General features: G+C 37.5%; 2 protein-coding genes across 2 annotated transcripts in view; one reads left to right on the top strand and one right to left on the bottom strand.

Annotated features, from left to right (window-relative positions):
* LOC145774797 (E3 ubiquitin-protein ligase rnf213-alpha-like) overlaps positions 1 to 9,285 on the top strand; it is a 43,731-nt gene extending 34,446 nt beyond the window's left edge. The window contains exons 18-19 of the mRNA XM_082586112.1: positions 6,541 to 6,670; positions 7,478 to 9,285. Coding sequence (XP_082442238.1) covers positions 6,541 to 6,670; positions 7,478 to 7,625 — 278 coding nt within the window. The 3' untranslated portion in view covers positions 7,626 to 9,285. The remainder of the gene's footprint in view (positions 1 to 6,540; positions 6,671 to 7,477) is intronic.
* Positions 9,286 to 10,140: 855 nt separating this feature from the next.
* Positions 10,141 to 25,893, bottom strand: part of LOC145774910 (uncharacterized) — a 40,714-nt gene continuing 24,961 nt past the window's right edge. Inside the window, exons 20-39 of the mRNA XM_082586229.1 lie at positions 25,679 to 25,770; positions 24,469 to 24,891; positions 22,997 to 23,419; positions 22,432 to 22,800; positions 21,908 to 22,117; positions 21,694 to 21,795; positions 21,168 to 21,260; positions 19,955 to 20,086; positions 19,431 to 19,610; positions 18,733 to 18,855; positions 18,306 to 18,407; positions 18,135 to 18,206; positions 17,598 to 17,778; positions 16,931 to 17,095; positions 16,716 to 16,783; positions 16,542 to 16,632; positions 16,047 to 16,138; positions 12,725 to 12,893; positions 11,791 to 11,876; positions 10,141 to 11,484 (exon numbers count right to left, since the gene is read on the bottom strand). Coding sequence (XP_082442355.1) covers positions 11,308 to 11,484; positions 11,791 to 11,876; positions 12,725 to 12,893; positions 16,047 to 16,138; positions 16,542 to 16,632; positions 16,716 to 16,783; positions 16,931 to 17,095; positions 17,598 to 17,778; positions 18,135 to 18,206; positions 18,306 to 18,407; positions 18,733 to 18,855; positions 19,431 to 19,610; positions 19,955 to 20,086; positions 21,168 to 21,260; positions 21,694 to 21,795; positions 21,908 to 22,117; positions 22,432 to 22,800; positions 22,997 to 23,419; positions 24,469 to 24,891; positions 25,679 to 25,770 — 3,350 coding nt within the window. The 3' untranslated portion in view covers positions 10,141 to 11,307. The remainder of the gene's footprint in view (positions 11,485 to 11,790; positions 11,877 to 12,724; positions 12,894 to 16,046; positions 16,139 to 16,541; positions 16,633 to 16,715; positions 16,784 to 16,930; positions 17,096 to 17,597; positions 17,779 to 18,134; positions 18,207 to 18,305; positions 18,408 to 18,732; positions 18,856 to 19,430; positions 19,611 to 19,954; positions 20,087 to 21,167; positions 21,261 to 21,693; positions 21,796 to 21,907; positions 22,118 to 22,431; positions 22,801 to 22,996; positions 23,420 to 24,468; positions 24,892 to 25,678; positions 25,771 to 25,893) is intronic.

Here is a 25,893-nt window from a genome sequence, read left to right as displayed (position 1 = left end):
CTATCATTGACAACGTACTAAAAAGAGATCACTTTTCATTATGGGAGACTTCAATTGCAAAGTACGTCACCTACATAGCACCACGACCTACTAGAACACGGCCAAATATGTTGCTATTTGAGGAAATTTTTAAGAGTCTGAATTGTTACAATCATAGCTATGACAAACCTGTTATCTTCCCATTTCCAGAAGTAAGTAAAATAAGCAATATTTGCACCCAGACATATGTTTGGCTTGTTTAACCGGAGATTAGGTATGTACCTTGAGCACAATTTACACAATAATAATGTAATATGTAAGACTTTCCAACTGTACCCGGGAGGTAGTATGGTTTGGTGTATCGCTTTTGGTGCAATTCTATGTTCCATAAAAAATATCAATGATTTTTTTTGTGGATTCTATGTTGTAAGTTGTTCATTTGATGTGCCAATTTAAACTTTAGTTCGTTTTCTTTTTCGCCAAGGTTAATTTCGCAAGTAAAATATGGCTATTTGCAAAAGATTCTGCTATACAAAAAACTGTATGATGAGACTAACCCCAGGATGCAGTTAGAAAGTCTTACATGTTTTACATTATTATTGCATAAATTGTGCTTAACATACATATCTCCGTCAAAACAAGCCAAACATATGTCTGGGTGCAAATATTCCTTATTTTACTTACTTCTGGAAATGGGAAAATGACAGGTTTGTCATAGCTATGATTGTAACAATTCAGACTCTTAGAAATTTTCTCAAATAGCAACATATTTGGCCGTGTTCTAGTAGGTCGTGATAGCACATTTCCATCATCAATTGAAAAATACTCTTTGGCCACCGGAAACACTAGAGGCGTACTAGTAGGCCAATTCTGTGTAAAAACAATCTTCAAATTACCAACACATGCTTTAAAAAAACATATAAAATGTTGTTTACTTGGACTTCTCCTGATGGCAAGACAAAAAGACAAATATACTTTATCCTATCACGTATCTCATCCTCCAGGCTAAATGCCTTGTACAGACCTTCCTTGAACACTCCCGACATATCAGACCATAAAATGATAGGTACAAAGTTTAGAATATGCTTCACATGGCTTCAGAAGCGGAAACGAATTTGGAAACCCAACCTTAACCAATTAAAACAACCAGAAGTCGATGAATAATGCCCAGTAAATCTACAAAACAGATATGCCACTTTAAAACAAGCGAAAGATCCAGAGTCCACACAAGAATCTATAATCACAGAACTTGCAGACCGCGTCAAAAGCTGTTCTTCCTAGTACAACAAAACAAGATCTATCAAACTGGATGTCACAGCAAGCTAAAGAAGCAATCAAATCCCAACATAAAATTAGAAAAGAGCATGGATCCTCGTCCACTCAATACAAAATCGCTAAATCTGAGTCGAAGAAATTCGTGAAAAAAGACCAAATAAAGCAATTAGAAAATAGAATTGATGCACTCAATACCCTACCACCACAACAAAATCTATTACGCTGCCATAAAGAAACCAAAGGCAAAACCTAAACACATTAGTCCGGGCATTAAAGATGCGAATCAAAACATCCTCACCAGCAAAAGCTGCATTCTCGAACGTTGGATGAACTTGTACGAAAAACTCTATCTCGACAATCTACAACTGATACAAATCGATGACTCTACATCTGATGAAATCCCGTAAATCTTAAGAAGCGAAATATCTAGTGCTATAAACAATTTAAAGGGTGAGAAATGTCCAGGTACAGATAGACGGCATTTATTCGGAATATCTCAAAGCAGGAGGTGATCCTCTAATCACAGCATTGCTTAATCTCTTCAAGTCTATTTTAACGACGAAAAAGATACCCAACTATTTCAAAGAAGCTCTAATTGTAATAGACTCGATTGCAGCAACTATACTAGTCAGGTTCACTGTGTCAATATAAAGAGTTTCGTTCAAATTTTTGGGAGATTAGCAAACCTATACATTTTCGGAAAGCTTAGACCATGAGGAATCCGAAAAACGTTGATTCCATTTGCAGAGATGTCCGCATGGCCGCCATTTTGAATTTTCAAAATAGCCGCCCCAAAGTATATATTTTGCTCTTTCTCGGCTCTTAATGAACTTAGAAACTTTATCAAACATGCTAACCCTATGTTTTAAGGGTCAAGGAATCCATTATAAGCATGCCTACATGCCTAGCGTTAACCAATTTCCAATTATCCGCCATATTTTGTTTTTTAAAATGGCCGCCGAAATTATGTTTCATTATATTACTACCTACTAGTTGAGATATAAACTTCATTCAACAAGCTACTGCTAAGTTGTGTTAATTAAGGAATTCATTAAAAGCAAGCCTGCACACCACTGTCATATTTTAAAGACAAAAGAAAAACAATTCAATTTTCTAACAGCTGTTGTTATTTACAATATCTGCATAGTCTGATAGCGAGGATCATTTTCAACATACCACTGCCAATGTGCGTCACTACACGCGTACAAACACTACCACACTGAACAGTTGTTATTTCACATTTCGTCATCACTATCTTGAGCTGGAGTCTTGCTCTGTTCACCATTCTCTCTTGCTCTGGACAAAGTAGATGCTATGACCCACCCTAACTGGGTCAGTTCATATGACTGAGTAACACCTGTTGTGTTGGCCTCAAACCTCCGAGCTCTGTTGTCAGGTTCTTGTTAATGGGCACATGATATGGAAGGATTGATAACTTAGCTGCAGTAAGTTCGAGCTTTGGTGCGACCAGTTCTCCTGGAACATTTGCTTTCTGATATACTGCAGTGATTGTTCCATGTGTGGTGCCTTTCCCTTTGATTGTGTCCTTCGCAAAGTATGTGTTAACGGCAAAGAAGAGAAACTGTCTTTTCTTGAGGAAATGTGGTAGCCTACATACAGCCCATTGAACTTCCTGGTGTTCTCCGCAACAGGATTGGCAAGTAAGGTTTCCAAAAGCAGGATTCGGTTGTACAATACACAATAGTTTTGTGCATGAAGGAGATTTACCAGGTTCTTGTTTCGGGTGTCATGATGAACACTTAATGACAACCTCAGTAGCCTACTTATGGATTTTCACGAACCTCAAGTGTCCGGAAGACACACGTTGATTGCTTGGGTTAATGCTGTACTTGGCGTCTGGTCTTGAAATATATTACATTATGTTCTGGATTTTCGTTAGTGCTGACATGTCTACTGTTCGACCTCTCACCTCAAGTTAGCAATGGCGCTTCGTATCACTTTGGCTGTCTTGTACAACATCTTGGTTTTGTCCATTTCACTGCCATATCTTTGCATCATAGTCGTGTGAACCATCTCTTCACAAGCTTCAAAGTTGTGTAGAATAGATGGCTTTCTTCTGTCTTTCTGTCTCACTGATTTGATATTTGGCAACTCTGAACAAATCTTATCCTTCAGCCACTGTCGTGTCAATTTCGGTATGTGTTTCTCTGGTTTCTCTGCCTCTTCTTTGCCTCTAAGCATGAAAAGATAAATTTTCTCAATGTCATCCATTGGAAGGTAAGCTTGCTTTTCTGTCTGGATCCCAACAAGATTGATCAATTCGATCAAGCACGGCATCTGCATTGGTAACTCATTGTTGATAGATTTCTCTGTCACTGGCTTTATCTCTGAGGACATAAAACACATGCCGAATCCAGCAGAGCTTGTGGTATCTCACATCTATCGCATGGGCATCTTTTGGAGATATCGCATTACTCAACTTTGTCATTAGGACCGGATCCTGAGTAGTTTCCACAGTTTGCCTGAGTGTTCTTCCCGAATTCTCTGTTTGCACTTTGTAGACAGATTGTCCATCATCTACCTGAAAGAAGCACCAGTCTTTTGACAGAGGCTCTGTTGCAGATCTAGTGAATGGCACTGCTGTAGCTATTGTGCTCGTATCCCTTTCCGAGCTTGTTCGTTTGTGTCCTCGTTTTTGGAGGCATATTTTCCTGTTGGCATGACATGTTGAAATCGATCCCTGGCTCATTGTATGGAAACCTGATGGGTTGCACTGAGGTAACTACTTCAATGCCATGTTGCTTTTGGTTCGAGCATGGTTTCTTTAGAGAATTAAGAGAATCCCTGGAGAGCAACATATTCTCCATCTTGTAGGCTTGATCTTTCCAGAAGACTTTCAAGCAACTTCTCATAGGAATCAATCTTCGGATTTTGAACAACTGTCTCACGCTTGACTCTTGACACAGAATATACTGATTCCAGTCTATAGTTTTATTCGTATTGGTGATGGACAACTTGAAACCTGTTGAGTCTTCACTCATGTTGTGTTTGCCCTGAAAAGACAGAACAAATACCTCATCAATATACCACCTCCAGCAAGATAACATCAAATGAATTCTCATTCAAACGGATATGCATATACTTCGGAAACTATACCAGTACAGTAATCCCTGAAAAAAAATGTTAGAGGACTGGTTAGCCGTTTACTTGAGCTTCCTGTATATAAGTAGTTTGTTTGTTTGTCGTATCCAGGCTTACACCTGGTGGTTGAAGATTTAGATTAAGTGGACGGGAAGGCAAGGAAGCCAATCTTCATGTCCACCTTCAAGCATGCCTTTAAGTGTCCTGCCAAAGACACAGCTGCATGCTCATGAGCGGTGTCGAACCGGCGCCCTTTCGATTGCCGTTCCAGCGCTCTCACCATTCGGCAATGCAGCCGACATATATAAGTAGTAATGTAAAGAAATATAATTTCGGCGGCCATTTTGAAAGCCAATATGGCGGATAATGGGAAAGTGGTTAACGCTTAGGCATCTAGGTATGCTTGTAATGGATTCCTTGACCCTTTAAGTATGGGATTAGCATGTTTGATGAAGTTTCTAAGTTTAATAGGAGCCGAGATAGAGCAAAATATATATTTTGAGGCGGCCATTTTGAAAATTCAAAATGGCGGCCATGCAGACATTTCTGCAAATGTAATCAACGTTTTTTGGAGTCCTCATAGTCTAAGCTTTCCGAAAATGTATAGGTTTGCTAATCTCCCAAAAATTTGAACGAAAATACATAATGAACCTGACTATCAGTCTACTCAGCCATATCTTTAAACTCTTTATCACTATTGTCGCTACACGAGTAAAATATGATTTATATGCATCCTTCCCCCAAACCCAAGCAGCTCACCAACCGGAAAGAGAAACAATCGAACAAATCCTAGCTTTGGAACAAATTATAGAAAAGTCTATCGAATTCAACAACTCAATTCATATAATCTTCGTTGACAGTATTAAACTATCTTACAGTACCTCTGGCAACTTTTAGATAAAACTTTCATCAACTAAATATATCTCAATCTTTTAAAATCAACCTATGAACACTCAAAAGCACTTATCAAAACAAACATCGGAACAACCAGATCAATCAATATCCTAAAAGGTGTTAAACAAAGAGATGTTCTGTCCACTACCTTGTTTGGTATCGTAGCTGCTGCAAAAGTCTCAGCAACGGAAGATGAATGTACAAGTGGATTCACGATTGGCGGTCACGTGCTATCCAACCTAAGCTTTGCAGACGACATGGCCATAATCAACAACTCTAAACAGAAAATACAGGAATTCCTCGATAATCTGTCAAAAAACGCTGCTTAATTCGGTCTTCAAATAAATGTGTCCAAAATCAAATGCATGACAACCGATACAAGCAACAACTCACTCAATCTCACTGTATATACAAAAAGCAAATAGAACAAGTATCAGAATTCTCATATCATATCTTGGCCACAAACTATCCTCGACCAACGATGGAGAAACTGCAGTACAACACCGAATCGGTCTAGGCTGGGCAGCATTTGAAAAGAATAAAATGATCTTAACCTCCACCAGTCGTGCTGTACAGTCTACAATGTGTAAGTTGGACCTCCGTAACAATGAAAAAACTCATCACTTTCCAAAATCACATCATGAGAAACATAACCAACAAAAGGCTACTTGACCACTTGAAAATACTGTAGAAGACCTATTGACTATAACGAAGCTACACCCAATTGCAGCAACAATAAAATCAAAAACTGTTTGGCCACTAAAAGATCAAAATACGGAGAGCAAAATCTGCATGGAAGGTAAAGTTAACGGAAAAAGAGGCAGATGGCATAACAACATCCGGGCATGAATCCAACTCAATTTGATGACACTGGCCGAGCTAGTTCAAAACCGTGACTCGTGGAAACAGATAACCCATGTTGATGCGCAATCTGAGATGGCGACTAAATATATAAGCCCATTATAAACTTGGTCTTTATGGTAGAGCAAATCAAACCATGAAATATTCATTCTTTATTTAAAAAAACATAAGCCTAACTACCCTACATTACCAGCGTTGACGTAGCCTATTAGGAATCAAGGCTTGTGTCACCAAAACATTGCTTCATACCTAGAGGTAAGGAAACTATTGCAATGTGTTTGGGGTCAAACATCTATGAATTTTTGAGTAGCATTTAATTTTTTACAAAAGGTTTACACGAAGTTGGCATTGCTTGCATAATCACAGAAACATCTCTAAATTAATAAGTTTAAATAATATATTGTAGTTAATCATAATTTATTTTCTCAGTTGAAGAAATCAAAGACATAGATTTGATTAAAAGTTTGAACGAGGAGTTGAAAGCGATGAATGTTCAACGATTGCAACTTGAACTCAACGCGTTGCTCATGGTGGGACCGGAAATGAATCCAGTTTGGAGGTGATTATCAATACTAACATTAAATCTTCTCAATATATAGACCTCATGTTTGTTGCTTAGATGAAACAGGCGAATTAAAAAATTCCTGGAAACGAAAGATCACTAACGATGAAGTACGCTATCATTTAAATTCAATTCAAGCAATATTCTCTTACAAATAGTCAAAGCAAGAAAATTGAAATATTTCGGACACACAATAAGGCAAAAGTCGTTACAAAGAACATTAATAGAAGGGAAGATAAATGGTAAAAGAAACCAATGCAGGCCAAGAAGGATTTGGACAATAAAAACCTCTAATTGGACAAAACTAAATTATGTCCTCTCCGATAGCTCAGTTGGTTAGCGCATGACTTCGCGAATAAACGAGCTTCAAAATCAAGCGGCGCTGGTCCAACTCTCGGGGTGTGTGCTGGAGCAATGCATTCTAAGGACTGCTCTCTATTCAGCGGCACTCAATGAATGAAATAATTTCCCGGCAACGATACTTCAACCATCGAAAACTTCACTGTCAATCTCGATAACCGGCCCTGCGTCAAATGCCTCTGCAAGTAGGCTATGCGAAACCACCAGGAATAACCTATCAAGGCTTTGTCAGACCGAGGATGAAGATTCAAAACCAACCTATGAAAGTGCAGTAGGAACAGCTCATGATCGAGAACAATGGCGCATTGTATCCAATCCTCAATATGAGTAAGGAACATAATGATGATTAGATAAAACTTTACCGCGTGGTGTGAAGCCGATAAATCCAGTTGATTTAACTTTAATGTGAATCTAATACCGCAATCATCATTTTTTAAATTTCAGACTTGGAGAAGTGCTTTACGAGTATCTAGATCAAATATATGATGATGTCGACAATGCCTGGTGCACCAGATTGCCAGATGCAATTTTGTGCAAACACGCTGTCGATGTTTTTATGATATCGATGAAGCATTTAGTCGACACAAATTGAAATAAAGCTTTTCCGAAACTTAAAATTCCAAAACATTTTGTGTCATCTTAAGTTTGTCAGACATTTTGACATCTGAGACACAATGAGTTACCATATACAGGCTCAATATGATGTATTTTTATTACTGTACAGAAGTTCTCCCACATCATTGCGATTTGTAGATTAATCCAACTTCCATTTATATAAATGTGGCGTTTGCTTTGTGAACAACTTAATTTTTGGAGATTGATGTTTGTAGCCTACCTTGTTGAGTTGGTTACTTAATACCATTATGCATGGCTCTAATATTATCCATACTTTTGTACATATGGTTTTTCGGTTTGAAGTGCTCTTATGTTGACGAATTTATGCATAAACTGGATTAAATTTTTTAACTCTTTCTATAGATGTTTTTGCAACACTAAAGTTGTCTTTTCAACGCGAGTATTAGAACTGTTTGTTATATTGTCATTCTGTATCAGTGATTTAGTCCTTACAATAGCGCATCCTTTCACTGATCTTGATGCTCGATTTACATCATTTATGTCACAAAAGGCGTTGATTTATAATATCCACCTGTTTAAATGAATTTTTGGTAGACTATGTGCTGATGTACTGACATATTAAACCAATTTGAACTTTTTAACAAAACTTGTAAATACTTGGTTGTCTTTCATAATTGCAGCATGTTGGGGAGCTGGGGTGAAACAAATGTTATTTTTCTGTCGTTTAATTTTGCAGTGATTTATGTACATTAGCCTTTGTGTAGCCAATAGCAAAGACTGATTTCTTGTTATGTTACGATGTTTTTTTGGATTAAGTGGACAACACGTATAGTTGATGTACTTTGTACAGATTGTTAACTGACTTGACATATGTTTGTTTGTTTATATGGTGAGACTGCTCTAATCCTCATGTAACTTCACGCTGATGATTTTTTTACATCATTTGCAACGGCAGATGTTGCATTGTTTTTTGTAAACACCTAATTGTTTGTTTGATGCATTTTGAAAATGCTTACCTCACTGATTTTAAATCGCTTCTGCTGCCGCAAAATCACTGACGTCAGTACGTAATTAATCCCTTTCATTGTTTTTGTAAATAAGTTTTTGTACATAATTATGGAAATCGCAGACAACAATGCTTTTGTAATAACATAGTGATTCTGTAGATATCATCGCATACTGTTTATTGCGTGCATGAAGTAATTTTACTCATGCTGTAATTTTTTTCCCCGTATTGTATTGTAGGCCTACGTACATGCTTTTTGATGGATTGACTATAGCTGGTTCTGAAAAAGCTGATGCAATGTCGCATTATCTTATGAAAGAATCCGTGTGTCGATGCTTTCACATTGAACGAGCCAACGCTTTGAGTTGATCAGGTCTTGGGGTCAAGAGGAATAGCAAGAAACATGGGACTCCTATCCTTGCTTTAACTGTACATACTTTGTAGTGGTATGCTTGCCCCAAGTGATATCCGGTAGCTCTTATAATTTTGTTGTATCCTTGCAATGATAGTTTTGTTGCAACATTGTCCAATAAACGTCCTTTTATATGTTCCACTTGAGAAACGTTGTAATTATGTAACCGGTTGCCAAGTGCTTTGTATATAAAAAACTATATGTGTTTACCAACATTTTTTGTGTAACTTGCTTTCAATAGATGGGTGTATACCATGATTTATAGCATGTTATTTGTGTAGTTTGTGTACATACGCTTTTAGTTTGTAGCATTTGATTTTATAACCAAGTATTTTATTTCCACTTCAAAAATATGTTTATTGATTGAAAAGAGCATTCACGGATTGACAATTTTCAGGAGTAATCTGCACCTGTGTTTATGTTGTAATGGGCAATGAGTGACTTTGTATAACATTCTCTGTAAAAAAAACTTAGACCTGTGTAAACATGAAATGTACGCTGGTTGTAGCGATGTAGAGTAGTAGAAAACAAACCGTTAATTGTATGATCAAGATGTTGAAAATACACTAATTGTGCTCAGAGTGCTTAAAAACATTTTATAATGTCACCTTGATTACAGGACAAAAACTTGCTTAAATCTTACTAAAGGACATGGTGTTGCATGTCTTCAAAGGTGCAAGTTCTGCACTTAGCACAAGGAAATCAAGAACGTAAAAAACTTATAGATATCTCTGACTTAAGATCTAGATATTTTTCCAATAGGCTACTGCGCGACATGAGAAAAGTGAACAATTTTGCCAGAGTATATAATTAGAATAAGCAACGGAGCAAGCTATTTATGGACGAAAGAATGATGATTCGCTATCCTTAAACGCTGTATCGTGATGATCGACGCCATTCTTGATGATCACCGACCTCAAAACGTTCAATTGCACTTTTTAATTGCAAAAACAAGGAAAAATAGTGACGTAATGTTTGCATACGATAAATGCAGCGCTGTCGAGTTACTTCCCGGTTGCAGTCCAAACATTTCAGTATCTCTAAAAAATGACACTCCTTTTTACATCTTGGATTTACATTCAGCTGCTTCACCTTTTCGATGCAAGCGAAGTATCGGCATGTAACCGCTGAAAATATTTTATTGCAACAATACACAAATAGAAAGGTCTCACGGCTATCAGTCAGTTAGCTTTCACAAAAAGTGATCGCCATACAGACTAATTGAAAACATTAGTAATGAAATTCTTCATTCTAAAAAAATAACTTGAAAGTTCAATGGCTAGTTGGTCACACAAATCAACACTAAAAGGTGAGCAGACAGGCAGAAAAAGTGATATAGAAATGGACTACCATGCATCAGATAGAACACGAATGGGCAGCCAGCTAAATATGTTAATTCCCAGTAAGATCCCAATTGCAGCAACGACGCCACTAACCAATCAGAACATGTGTGGCTACCTTCCAATAGCAACACTTCTAGCACTCAGCAAGAGATTTGGGGTTCTTGCTTTAAGCTTTGTTTAGTAATTACAGAAAAAAAGGGTAATGGCAGGGGTGGGAATCGAACCGAAATGACTATCACCGCCTAACGCTTTAAGCCACTCAAGCGACATCGCAACGTTGCAACGCCAAGTTCACATTTTTCTTTGTTTTCCTGGAAAAGCAACCTTGATGACGCCACGAACAGCATAGCTTCTGATTGGTCAATGGTTAGCGGTATCGTTGCTGCAATTGGGTTCATACTGGGAATAAACAACGTGTTCAAGTGACTACAAAACATAATAGGCTATCATAACTTGGCAGTAAGCAACAACAATTTTGGTGAGATTTACCGTGATCCAACATCTGTAGACGTTGAATCAATGTAAAAAAACGGTTGATTTGCCGTTAAAAATGTGGAGCAAGAAACCCTTGTCAGTGAATACAATGAGTTTGTTAAGTTGGCGCCATTTATGGTGTGTCAATTTTCAGCCGTTTATAAACCAAAAAATTAGCTTTGTGCTATCAAATGCAATCAGAAACCACCCGCCTTTAAACGGTGTGAGATTTTTTCTGGGGTTTAACAGTTAACATATATACAAGTAAGTAGAAAAATGAAAACTAAAAAGCATAGTTCCATCTACTTGTGGAGTAGATGCAACCCATGATCATGAATCAACTGTAGTTCAGTGAGATTTATTGGCATAGATAATAGTTTTACAAGTGTTCAAAAACTGTCTTCTTGTTCTTGATGGCAGTGTTTGGTAAGATCTCTTAGTTAATACGGCACCACAAGTTGCATCACTTTCTTCGTCTTAACTTTCTTGTCATCTCCGACGCGACGTTTTGTGTTTGAGAAAGAAGACCCACTCTCCCAGATATTGATCCAACAGCAGAATGTTCATCAGGCGTGCTCTGGAGAGGAAGAGAAATGTCGTCCGCGTGCAATTTCCGAACACGACGAGTGCTTTGTCGTTGCTGAAAAAAACAAACATTGTTGTTGACTTGAAAAAGTAACTTTTTGTACATGGGAAATACATGAGACAGCGACTAGTCGACAGGCAAAAAAACCCAACAGAATTCGTCGGTTCGCCAAATTCGTCACTTTCTTCTGATACCTTGAGCTTATGTGACAAGAAACAAAAGCTTTCAACGAACCAAATTTGGTTACTTGAAAATCGGTGTAAGTCGGTCCCTCTTTAGCGAAGTCAGAAAGAAGAAAACAAAAAAAAGAAAGGACTTTCATGTAACAAAACATGCAAAATAGCCAAAAAGATGCAACACCTGGTCATTGTAGTTGAGTGCGGTTGGTCTTGATATAGTTACAGGCGATCTTGACGGAGAGATGGCGGCTTCTATTCTCTTGAATGCTGAAACAGCGAGAATTGCGATCAGTTTGAATAAGAATTACTAAAAGTTGTAACTCCAAACTGATGTTCTCTTTTTCCCACTTGTTGTCGTACCCAAGATCAACACATCAAAATAATCAATCTTTTTTATCGGGTTTTCTTTGGTAACAGTTGTGCGTTAAAAAAATATCTGATATCTATTGTCCCTTTGCCCTTTCGAGGTATGGGCCTCGAAAATTTCGTAGCGCATGAGTGCACTCAAAAATTGGATGAATTTAAGCCTAAGTTTCATGTTTAAAATTTAGAGTTGAAAGAGTTTTACACAGTTTTATAATTCATTCTTTCAAAAATTCCTTCAAAAAACAACTTCAAGTCAATGACAGCAGTAATTAGTAAGCCACTAAAATTTTACATAATCGTGAAGATTTCGGGAATAAATCACTTTAAACTTTAGCTGACAAATTAAAATTATAATAACTAGAGTAGATCGATTTCAAAAAAGTATAGTTGCTTTTTTAATCAGGTCAGTAAATTCTACAACCCTGTTAACATTTCAATGCAAAAATTCATTGTGTGGTATATACAGCTCTGGATTACTTGGCATGGACTGACCCAAGATCCAGAAGAGAAAAGCACAAATCTCTCTGTGCCATGCCAATATTCCAAACAGATCTTAAAAACTCTCATGGTGGATGCCGGGGCAGAAACAAACAAATAATAACTTGAATAAGCATCTATTGCATTTTTTCAATATCATTCAATAACTTAAAAAGTACGTAATAAGACCAAGATAGTGATTGACTTAATTTGGCCAAGCCGATAAGTTGACAAGATTGAAAGAAAAGACAACAGAAGTGTTGACATTTTACCTTGGCCAACTGGAGAGTTCTTTAAAATGTTTCCCATGCGTGCCACGTTCACCTTCGATTTTCCTTCCTCATCAATGCTGATGGCAGCCTCTAATCCGACAGGTTTGCCTCGTCGTCTCGATCTCGTCTTTGACAAGGAGGGTGGATCCACACTGGATTCTGTGGCCTCCTGAAGGAAAGGTCATGTCATGGTTAGCTTGTCACTGCTATCAGTATTTTGATTGGTTCAATTCTAGTTTGGTAGCTTAGAATGAGCGCAAAGAGTGTCGCAGCAGTCACTATGGCAATTCCTCAAAAAAGGAACTTTTAGGCGGGAGTCGAACCAATGTTTCAGCAACAAACACAACATCATAACCGCACAACTGTTTCCAAATGTCTGCTGCTTTACTCTCAACAAAATTTTCAAGTTTACGTATGCACAATTGCACACTGCACAGAGCCTCGAACGACATTTTGTGACTACTTTTTAACAAATGGTTTTCTTATTTTTGCTGTCATGTTATTTAGTGTAACTTAAGAAACACTGCATTTACACAATACAGTCAACTATATGGTAATCTATCAAAATTCAAAGCCATAACATTTTAGCATCATCCGTGTGAACCGCCAGGCGACACCACACAAACTAAAGCCATGAACCATCTTTGAGAAAGGTTTGAATTGGTAACGCCAAGATCTGTCATAAAAACGTTGCTCAGCAATTTTGTAGAAACTTTTTCAATGAGAAATGCAAGCAAACTTTTCTACAGTAGATCACTTTTTACGTTGATTCCCAATCTGCTCTCAATTTTTCTCCAGCACAGCAGTTTTGAAAACATCGGAACTTCAATATTTTACGTTTTAGTAATATTAATAAATTAAGCCAAACCTTATTTATTCATTTTTTTACAAATCAATCTTTAAAATCTTATTCACAATCCTTGTCGTGTAATGTAACAATGTTTATAAAAACAAAAAACCAAAGGTGAAATCCGCATCATCCATTCTGGAGTTAGAGTTTGTTGCACTACAGCACTACTGCAAAGTTAGTAGAATAATGTGAAAAATCATTACTCGAATAAAGCACAACCATTGCCAGACGCATTGCAATAGCTTTAATAACACCAGCGTATGGAGATACCAGCATATACGTTGCTCTTGAATCATTAGTACATTGAATACTGCGAATACTTTAAAGTGAATGAAGCTAATACAGCAGTAACAGAGGAAAGAGTAACCTAAGCGCATGCAAACAGAAAATAAAAAGAGACTGACATCAACGGTTCATGGCATGTCTTAAGGCAGTGTTTTTTAACCGGGGTGCACGCCTCCCTAGAGGGGCGTCAACCACTTCTCTTGGGGGGGGGCGCAAACTCTACAACAACATTTACTGTCTGTTTTGCAGTGTGCAGTGGTTTCAGTTTACTTGTACTATTTTTGCAGTTTACATTTATTTGGGAACTGGAAATCAGTGGCAATGTTATATGCAGACGGAACTTTGATTGCGCTTGTTCTGCAATCTGGTTTAGTTATATGTGAAACAGAATAAAATCCATTTAGTGCTAGAATTCATGGCATTATTTATCGCGATCCTTAGCATCCAAAACTTTGCCTCCAGTTTGTCGTATCCAGGCTTGAACCTCCAGTAAACCATAAAACGTGTACTAAACTTAGTTATCAAAATGCTCAATTTACCAAAGCTGGAGGGTTATAAAGCTGGAGCTTTTTGCAGTCGTCTGTTCAATCGTCTGTGTAAGTGTAAGAAGATGCAATCTGATCGTAAAACTTGGGTTTTCCACACGAATAGTTGTCCAAAGAAACATTCTAATTGAAACTTTAAAACTCAAACTCTGCCTCTGAAAGAGTCGAAATAAACAAGAAAATCCAGTGAGCTTCAATAACTTGGATACTGCACTTGCAGATGATGTTTGAGAGGACAAATCAAGCAACAACTCATCTAAATGTCTTGAAAGCAAGGGTCATAAAATAGTTTCCAGGTATAGAGGAAACCTGGAAATTCATCAAAAATGTTTTTGAAGAAGAATATTGTTGTCTTGAAGTTTCACTCCACTTGCCAGGTAACACTTCGAACTTCTTTTTTTTCGCTGAAACTTTTCGGTCATTTGTCCGAAATGACTTGAAAAAATTCGGTCAATTTTAATTATTTCGGCCATTTTTAGTCATTTTTGGTCATATATAGTATATATTTTTTCGGACATTTTGACCGAATTGACTATATTTTTTTCGGACATTTTGCTAAAAATCGGTCAATGACCGATAAATGACAAAAAAAAAACAGGCTTCGAATAAGTGGAACTCGAGATTATCTTTCATTCTGTTGACTCTTGTCTCATTCTCAACACAGGATATTCAAATACTACAGTAACAGTGTTCGGATCTACATATCTTCGCTACATTTTCTACTGTGGTTGCTGCAAAGACTGAGAGCAGACTGAAAGTTGAAGTCGTAAGTTACAATGCACAATTTTTTGAAACCTTACATTCAAAAATGTAGTTACTGAGAAACAATTTCAAGTATCTCACTAACAAGTATCGCCTGCGTGATCAATAAATACACAAAAACAAAATTGCTTTTGGTGTTGCACTTGTTAAAAATAGAGGAGAGGGGGTGCAAAGCATGTGACCTTTGCTAAAAGGAAGCGTGCCGAAAAAAAGGTTAAGAACCACTGTCTTACGGCGTTCGTTTCGCAACGCAATGACATTGGATGACGCCCGTCATCTTAGGCTGCATCATGCACATTGCACAACAAACAACCATGCATGATCCTTACAGAATTATTAAAGACTCTTTCAACCACTTTAAGTCGTTTACTCAAGCGCGACTTTAAATCCAAAGCAGGTCCTTTAAACGAGTCCTTTGATGCACAAAAGTAAAACAAAACGTAAAAAGCGTGCAAATAAATTCAAAGTCCTCAATAAACAATATTCCAAAGTGCCATGCCAATAAAAAGTAAGATAACCAGTAACCACGCCACGCATACTACATTTCTATATCTAAGCAACCAATAAAAAAGAACTATCAACTCTATGTGTGGCTTTCTTTATTCAAGGACGACTATGTGATTGACTGGAGTGATAAATGTAGATGACGACGTGACGTGGCACGTGAATTGCGATTGGTCTGGATACATATCCGAGGATAGAGATTCAAACCAAACCATCTCTACAATACATTATACATTGAACTGCGGTTAGCTTGTCCATAAACAAACGATGCGGTTAAGTCGTGGCCATTTGTTGTAGAACTCATTACCAATAAGATTTAATCAACATTATGTGTGACTTGATCAAGTCACTTGTGGGTGGACCTCGGTTAACTTACGTTGTTCTTGGTGCGCTTGCCTCGACGCGTCTTTTTCAGTTGCGGAGTGACGTCAATCTCCATTTCTGACTTGGGAAACTGTTGACTGTTACCTGACGACAGAAGCCTCGGTATCAACCAGCATCAAGAAACCGGCATAAACCAATTGTTCAAGTAGTAACGTATTTGATTTCATAACAAGCACAATGGAGTGATTGGTTTATGTGTGATGAGAATTTTTTGCACTGACTGTTAGGGTAAATCAACAAAGAGCATTTATGTTGTTGCTTTTTTTTTTATGAAAATGACGAAACGACTTGCAAGAAGCCAGATTTAATCAACTCCCAACCACAAATCTTGACAATGTTGCCGAGATTATGGAAACCATCACCTTATGGTCGGCACTACTGAATGATTTTTTACCGGAAACCATACATAGTTGAGCAGTAGTTTCTACTTGTTACTTTTGATATGAGAATACTGTCAGCCACACTTGTGAAGAAATGAGCTTCTCACCTGTGGCGCGGACAAGATCTAAGCCATCCAGAACTTGGTTGATCAAAGTGGCGTCGTTTTCGTCGGTTTCAGCAGCGCTAGAAGTTTCAGACTAACAAATCAACATGCAAAATTGAACTTAAGAAACTGAGCCAAGCAAAACACAAATAAATAGCAGCCAGTGACATCTGGTACCTTCAAAATGACTTCGTTGCTGCTGGTGGCTCGGGTTGTTCGCCTTCGCCTGACAGGAGGACTGGAATCTATACAGGCGAAAAGTAAAAGAAGAATTTTGAATACGATTAATTTTCTAGAATTGGATTTACAGCCGTAGGATTTCCATTGTGCAATTTCCAGCAGTTTAAAAAACATCAAAACATTCAATGCAATCAAGGAAACTGACGACAAACCGTTGCTCTGTGTGCCTTCGGGAATGGGAGTAGCTGGTCGTATGGCAGCCCCTCCACGCTTACGACGCGACGACACCTTCTTGACGACAGCTTGACGACTTGTCGATTTTGTCGCTCGCCTGCCACGACCACGTCTTGCCTGTCGCTGGCTGTCGTCATCAGAATCTGCATAACACAAAAAACTTAACTTTCGTTGAAACATTAAAAAATACTTGGCTTGACAGATCTGTGCTTATATTTTTATATTTATACTACTCCCTAGGTCAAAACATGTTCGTGGCGGCTACAGAAAATTGATTCGAAGAAATGCGAAAAGGCCATCAAATCATATTCAACTTGTATGAATCAAGGCCAAAGCGGTGGCGAACATCTTAAAACAGACCCAGACACAGAGTTAACAACCAATCAACAAACGGCTGAGATCTGATAACTTTCACAATAACATTGCAGTTGACTATAAATGCTAATGCTGGTTAAGAAGCCGAGTACGCCAACTTTATAACAGCACCAAGCTCTTGTAAGCCTAAAAGCGTACAATTTACAACATTATTTCAGTTGGCTTATTTCTCAAGATTAGTGCAATTGTTTTCGGAAAATCGACGAAACGTTACGTGAAAACCAGTAACAACATATCTTAAACAAAAACAGTTTCATAACAGCAAAATACGTTGACTGTCTTCGCTAGGAGGCGTGTTTTCGTCGTTGGAGTCATTATTTTTTTCTTCCTGCTTGATGATCGGCAAAGGTGAATCCATCATTCCTGTGCTCATGTTGACCATGGCGGATGCTTTCTCCGGGGAGTTGGTTGGAGTCTGCTCAGGATCGTCAGATTTGATTGAAGACTGTTCCTTTTGAAAGTTTTTATCAATTTGAAAAAATTGTAAGCAACACCATTTAAGCACAAACCTTGCATTGAATTCTTAACTGAGTTAGAAAACGAAAAAATGGTGAACGATTACATCTTTGTTATTAAAATTATCTTTAAAGTTAATTTTGTTATTTAATTAAAACTTCAAAAAACAAAAACTTCAAAAAGACTATTTCAGTTTTTCATTGTTTAATTGATTAAAAAGACTGAAAGAACATTATGGCCAACGAACTCTCAATCAAATTCATTACATTTAATTTAAAATGAATTATATTTAGTTGGATTAACAAAAAACAACTTTTCAGACATTACACACAATAAACTTTAAAATCTCACATGTTTTAGAGCGGAAATGATCCCAGGTACGAATTCTTGTTTCAGTGGTGTAAGAACCACTGAAGCTCCGTTCTGAAAGTTGAGTATTTCGCACAATCAACATGTAGGGACAAAATTTCGATGTAGAAACAAAGTACATTCAAACTAAAAGCAAAATAATATGTTTCTTACTAAAGAAATGGGCGGTTGTGGAGCCAGCTGCAGCTGCGCTGTGAGAGCAGAATTTTCACTCCGCAGCTTCACGTTCGCTTCTATCTGCGTTTCCAATTTCACCTTCAACAATAAAAAAATTTGTGTTAACGTTCAATACATGATGATCTCTGTAAAAAAAACTGCTCAGTTCGGTCGCAATAAACTGAACCGATTTGTTGATTGCGTGTGACAATTCCGTAAACGGTTTGTAAATATACCCAAAGTAAACACAAAACTTCACTCGTAATCCAGGCTTCAAACAAACGTTAGTCATATTAAAATAGGTAGGACAAAAATTCACATAACAATGTCGGCAGTTTGGTTTGCCAATATAGTTCAAGCACTTCACTTCGATACACTGCTCAATGGGTTGAATTATAAGCTACAACTGAGAACAGTGAGAAACCTTCAACGCGTCATTGCAAGCTTGCTGGCTGTTGATTCTGCCTTCAAGAGCGGAGGAAATTCGATCACGCGCTTCACGGAACTTTTTCAACTCCTTCTCTTTGGATTCGATTGAAGTTTGAATCTGTGATTAAACAAAGGAACGTAACCACAATTGCGAACAAGAAAGCACACAAGTGCCACCCCAGACAGCACAATCAGTAGTTTTACATTGATTCAACATCTAAAGTAAATGACTAAATGTGAGTCCCATACTTGATCCCAGCATCGGATGAGAAGATAAAGTTCTCATTATACTAAGCCTTCGGAACTAACGAGAGTAGGGTGGCCAGGTCTTTTCTCTAGGCTGCCTTACTTCAGCAACTACGCCAACCCAATTTATTAAACCCTGGGTAGAGGTGAGCGGTGTGTTTCAACAACCAGCTTAAACCGGGAATCGAACCAGGATTAAATGATAGAAAAGCGAGCGCCTTACCCGCTGCGCCATCCAATATCTACGGACGTTGAATCAATATAAAACAGACTGAATTTGCTGTCTGGGACTCTGCTATATCATTCAAATGTTATAGATACTAACTAACATCAATCATTTACTGTACTATAGTTGATACAGTACATTTCAGTCGTGCAATAATATCAAAGAACCACTAACAACAATTAATTTTAATTTAAAACAATTTTCATTGCTGTGGGCCTCACGTTGTCCTGAAGAAGTTTTATTTCACTATTTTTTTCTTCAACTTTCTTCAAGATAGTTGTAGTTTCCTTGTCTTTTTCGTTCAACTGTTCTTTCAGTTCTGCCACGTCATGTTCAAGTGAGGTCAGAGCATGAGCAAGATTGGATCGCTCAACTTCTGCTTTGTCTCGTGCTGTCATCGCCTGATGAAACCAACCACAATATAAGCTAAGGAAGTAACGTGTCAGAAAACAATCAGTTAATGGAAAATGTAATTTCTCAGATGCCAAAGTACGATTACAAACCAACAGCCATGAATGGTTTCTGTAACAGCAAATATGTGATTTTTCTATTTCAGCAATCGAAGCAACATTGCAAACAGGTAAAATACAAATAATGCTGCTTGGCGAACTGTTCAGAGATGATTCATTGCAATTTCTACTTTAACAAACAACGAGTTTGTAGACAAACTCATGATTCAAGCTGACCACATTATTTTAAAAGCTATCGCAGTTATTTGCGAATACGACAGAATCCAGATTCTCACATCAGAAATGTCATTGGCTTTCCTTTCATTTTCTTTGCTTGTTGCCTCGACGACTTCTTTCAATGTAACAATCTCCATGTCGTTTTCTTTCTGCCTCGTCTCGTACTTTTCTATGGCTTGATGTTGTGCTTCCTGAAAGCACCAGATCGAATCAAGACTAATTTGACGACGGGTCTTTTGCAGTGAATGCATTTTAATACCAACCGGGTTGGTTTACCATCGATATGGTTTGTGCGAAATTCGATAAAGGAAGGGATTTAGTTGAGGGTCGAGATGAAAGTTTCTGCCATGGAATTGAAACAGTGACAAACTTCTGTTATTTGGGTGGATGAAAAATGAAAGCGGTAGATGTGAAACAGCTGTGACAAGAAGGGCAAGGCTAGGTTGGGCAAAGTTCAGGAAATCTTGCTTGGAAAAACATTTTCGTTAGAAGTAAAAGTCTATCGAAGTTGTGTGCACTGTGCAGTGTGCACTGTGCAGCCTACAATATTGTACGGTAAGTAGCGACCCGTAAATACTAAGAGAAAGTGAACTGGCAATTTTGAGAAAAACGAAAAGGGCAATGGTGATAGCAATGTGTGCAATAAAAAAATTAAATGTGCAGTGTCCGTAGTATCATAGAATGTTCCACTATGATATGAGGCTATAGTGAGCTTGTTTCTTTCTGTAAAAATTATTTGTGCAGAACATGTAAAACACAAAGTGTATTGGAATGATAATACAGAACTCCATAAATCTCCTGAGCTGTGAAAAATGTTAACAAGATTAGCTGATTGACATCAGTGTAGGGGAATACCCTCTATTTTCCAAATGACGTAGCACAGAACGCATGAAAATCGCAAAAAAAAAGCGAGGTGTTTGAGTCAAAACGCAAGAAATACGTAACGCAACAAAAACGTATGAAAAAATAGTTGAAGGATGAGGCGGATAAGGTCGGACAGAAGGAGGAGGATGCGATGGACAAAATGAAATGGGGTAGTAAAGAAGAAAATCGCTGTAAAAAAAAATATCGGCCACCCCCATAAGTGGGGTCAAAACCGAATGTAGACGATGATGAACGTGTGAAAAATATAAATACTACAGCATACCATCAAGCATCAATAAGTCCAGATGTTGCATTCCTCTGCGAAAATGTGAATTAAACCAAAATATTTGTGCAGCTACTTTGAAAAGCTTTTAAATACAAAACGGTTTGTTCAATGATTTAAATGACCTGAAGTTTGTCCATTTCTTTCAGAGTTTCCCTCAGCTTTTCCAATTCTGAAGCTTCGCCGACGCTAATCCCGACAGCATGTTGATTTTCGGTCTGAAATAAATTATGGTCGCATCACCAATTCACATTAAGAGTTATGAAAAGCCGTCAACATTTGCCGCAAAACTGACACAAGACTAGACAGTAGACAGTTTTTATTTACACGCAATACGCATTTAGTCTGACGTTTGGAGAAATGCAAAGGTATGTACCGCATTGTAAGTGAAAGGATGGTGGTCTCGTCGCGAACGATAAGACTGAAGCGTTCGTTTATTGACATGAAAGCTGCAAAGCGACTGCAAAAGTTGAACAGCTATTTTCAATTTTAAATACATAATCATTTCACCAAGTATTTAATACCAACCGGTAGCCAATAGCAACCAAAAAAAAACATGCAGAAAGCTTTGTTTGCATGTTCAATGTCCACCGTTAAGGGTATTTAATTTATACTATTTAACAAGTAATGACAACGAGTTATTAAAAATACCTTCAAATCTTGCTTTTCTTTTGAAACTTTTGACAGATCTTGAGTTAGTTTCTCGACAGTTTTCAACAAATCGTTTCGTTCATGAGTAAGGATGTTGATATCCTAAAAAAATATTACCTTGAAGGTTACAATGAACGAGTATTCAAAGATCATTTTTAAGAACAACCACGTTATTTTGAGAGTAAACAAAAGCAAAAAAAACTTTTATTAGCACTTGTGCTAGATTGGAAGCTTGTGATTCCCGCTGAAGACTTTCTTTCTTGATATTTCTGTCGGATTCCAACTTATTGGCTTGAGACTGCAGTCGATCGATCTCGGCCATGAGTTGCTTTTCTAAGGTGCTGGCGATATTGCTATCTTTGCGGGATTCCTCCAGCTCGTCATTGAGCGATCGCAAGTTTGACTCCAGATTCGCAACTTCTTTCTGCACAAAACAACAATTCAACTGTGAACTACGCAACACCTTGGCACGTCGTAGCTTCAATACTTGCAAAATTCTAACCACAATGAAATATAAACTGAGAAGCGCAACAAGACAAGAAACAACAAATTTTCCTTTGCAAGATGTTTAAACAAACTGCAAACAGATCTATAGAAACACTTTGTTACCAATACAATGAATACTTACTACTTAGTCATCAGGAAACATAGTGAATAAAACTTTGCTTATCATCCACATGGTTATTACACACGAAAAAAAACTGCAAAACTTTTGTTTTTCTACTTTACCATGTTTACCGTGTGTGCCTTTTTCAAATCTTTAATTGTTTTCTCATGAGTATGTTCGAGCGTTTTGACTTCATTGTCGTACTTCTTCTGGAAATTGGCCTCCTCTAAACTCTTTTCATAAGACATGTTTTCAATCTGTTTTTCTTTTTCGGAAAGTTTCTGTTCCAAATTAGCTTTCTTTTCCTGCTCTTTCATAAGATCAATTTTCACATCATCTCTTTCCTTTTCGATTCGCTCCATGCATCGCTGGTTCTTTTTTCCTTCCATCTCAATCTCAGTGATCTTCGTCTTCAGCTTTTCAACCTCGGCAGTCTTCATCTCACCACACAGAATGGCTTCCTCAAGTGTGACAGTCAGCTCATGAGCCTTAGAATTGAACTAAACATAAACTTCAGTTTAATATCACACTACAGCAGAAGCAAGGTGGTTTTATCAAAACTCACTCAATCTATAGCCTACAAGGTTAAGTCTAAAATCGATTTGAAACCGGATACAAAAAAAGAAAAAATACAAAAAAGAAATTCGCTAATAACTTAGGGTCTTAGGCCAACTATTTACAGAAACTGCATATTACCGTGTCTCCTTCCGACTTCAAATTCAATATTTCTTCCTCCATCATCTTCCGTTCCTTCTCTGCTGCATCCTCAACCTGTGCGACTTTCTCCAGAGCAGCAGTTGCATTGCTCTCACTTATTTCAAGGTCACGGTTGGCTGCTTCCAGCTGACTTTGTAATGTCATCATCTCGTCACGTGATTTCGTTGATTCGCTTTGTTTGTGCTTCGCCTTTTCGTTCAATTGTTCAAGCTCTGAGGTCACAGCTTCAAGTTCAGCCTCAGTTGCCTTCAACTTATTTTCATGGAGCTGAGCCTTTGAAGTGCAAGCAACCACATCAAGCTTCAACTGCTCGATGTCTTCATTGCGTTTTTGCAACTCTTCCGTTAGTTTGTCGACATTCGATTTATGCTCAGCAACGTCGGATTCAAGAGAGGTACATTTCTGAAAAGTAATATGTTAAAGGTTGTCATTCAGATTCTCGACCAGGGAAGAATTAATTATTATAATTACATTTTTTCTTTGTGCATAACATCAAAACCTTTTCATCACAATCATTGTCTGGTGCATCTGATATTCAGCAGACTATCGCCAAACGAACAAGAATCAGTCAATTAATGAACGCTTCTGATATTCCAACAAACTTTTTGCCTTGACACACGATGCCAGCAATGTCCTGGATCAAGTACCTTAATTTTGAACAATTTTCTTGCATCTTTAACGCTTTCACTGTGGATCATTCGAGCTACAGCAAATACAAACCGCTTTGAAACTAATCTGGAACTTAAGGATTCGCTCTATGCGTATTGAACGACAACGGTGGTTTGGAGTAAGTTATAAAAATGTGTAAAAGAAAAATTATGAAAGCTGTTTCTGAGTGACAACCGACATTAAAAACGTTGTTAAAAGTAAACTCTGTGAAAAAAATTTACAATTTTTTTGAATCAAAAATTTTTGACTTCTAGCTCTCTGGCACTGTGTTACCTAACCGAGGTCAAAGTACAACACTTTTTTTTTGGTTAGAACGAGATTCCTTCTCCACAGTTTCTTGACCGCACCAACTTTTTTGCTTAGTGCTTATTTCTCATTGTTGAAGTAAACAAAATCGTCCAATTCACAGAAATATATTGCTTCATTTTCGGTGTAGTTCGGTCACTAAAAACTGTGATATGACAAAAAATCTACCCAAAATCTAAAAACCTGGTTTTGCAGAAATAATTAAAATGACATTTATGATTGGTGGAAATAATAACAAATCCTGTTGATACAGGAGGTCAGAATACGTTGAAGCTACAACTCACTGCATCTATAAAGGTTGAAATCGGATCAAAAAAAGCTAAAAAAAAACATTATGCAGATTTAGATATTAAAATTGAGAGGGTCTGTCCAATATTGTCCATTAACAAACGGCTAGGGTTCTGTTATATTTTTAAAATTCAAAAAATAAATTCACTAATAACTTGGGCCAACTATTTACAGAAACTGCATATCACCGTGTCTCCTTCCGACTTCAAACTCAATATTTCTTCCTCCATCATCTTCCGTTCCTTCTCTGCTGCATCCTCAACCTGTGCGACTTTCTCCAGAGCAGCAGTTGCATTGCTCTCACTTATTTCAAGGTCACGGTTGGCTGCTTCCAGCTGACTTTGTAATGTCATCATCTCGTCACGTGATTTCGTTGATTCGCTTTGTTTGTGCTTCACCTTTTCGTTTAATTGTTCAAGCTCTGAGGTCACAGCTTCAAGTTCAGCCTCAGTTGCCTTCAACTTATTTTCATGGAGCTGAGCCTTTGAAGTACAAGCAACCACATCAAGCTTCAACTGCTCGATGTCTTCATTGCGTTTTTGCAACTCTTCCGTTAGTTTGTCGACGTTCGATTTATGTTCAGCAACGTCGGATTCAAGAGAGGTACATTTCTGAAAAGTAATATGTTAAAGGTTGTCATTCAGATTCTCGACCGGGGAAGAATTACTTTATATACAGTAATTACATTTTTTCTTTGTGCATAACATCAAAACCTTTTCATCACAATCGTTGTCTGGTACATCTCATATATTCAGCAGACTATCGCCAAACGAACAAGAATCAGTCAATTAATGAACGCTTCTGATATTCCAACAGACTATGGATCATCAAAGAACTACAGCAAATACAAACCGCTTTGAAAATAATCTGGAACTTAAAAATTCGCTCTAGGTAAATTGACTACATTTAAAATGTAATAACGTAGAAAAACTCCAAACGGTTGCTTGCAGTAAGTTGTAAGAATTAAAAAAAAAAAAAACTATGAAACTGTTTTTGAGTGACAACTAAAGTCAAAATGTTGATAAAACGTTGTTAAACATAAAGAACATAAAAAAATTAAACAATATTCCTTCAATCAAGAACTTTTGCTTTCTACGTCTACGCATTGTGACCTCACCGAGTTCAAACTACAATACTTTTTTTTCAAACGCATCAACCAACTTTTTGCTTAGTGTATTTTTAAATTGTTAAAGTAAACAAAAATAAATCGATGCCATTCACAGCTATGTATTGCTTCAATTTCGGTGATAGGTCATTAAAAACTAATGTGATATGACAAAAAAGCTACCCAACATCTAACAGCCTAATCTTGCACAAAGATATATTAAACTTAAAGCAACTGGTGGTAATAACTAATCCTAGCGATGTATGAGGTCAGAATACGTTGAAGCTACATACAGTGATCAGCTTCTCGTTTTCATCTGTCTTCTCCTCCAATGATTCACTGATGGATTTGATCGCTACAAACTGTTCTTGAATGATCTCCCTTCCTAAAAATAAACATCTTGGTCAAGTATCAAGTGTTTTGTTCAAAATTGGGATGGGGTTAAAAAAAAGCATTTAAAAAACAGGGAATGTTCATAGCTTCATTGGAAAAAAATAACCTAATCTTT

Source organism: Aplidium turbinatum, chromosome 1 (genome assembly GCF_918807975.1).
Source record: "Aplidium turbinatum chromosome 1, kaAplTurb1.1, whole genome shotgun sequence".
Taxonomy (NCBI): Eukaryota; Metazoa; Chordata; class Ascidiacea; order Aplousobranchia; family Polyclinidae; genus Aplidium; species Aplidium turbinatum.
The sequence above is the reverse complement of the archived record's forward strand: the minus strand, read 5'-3'. Positions and strand labels throughout refer to the sequence as shown.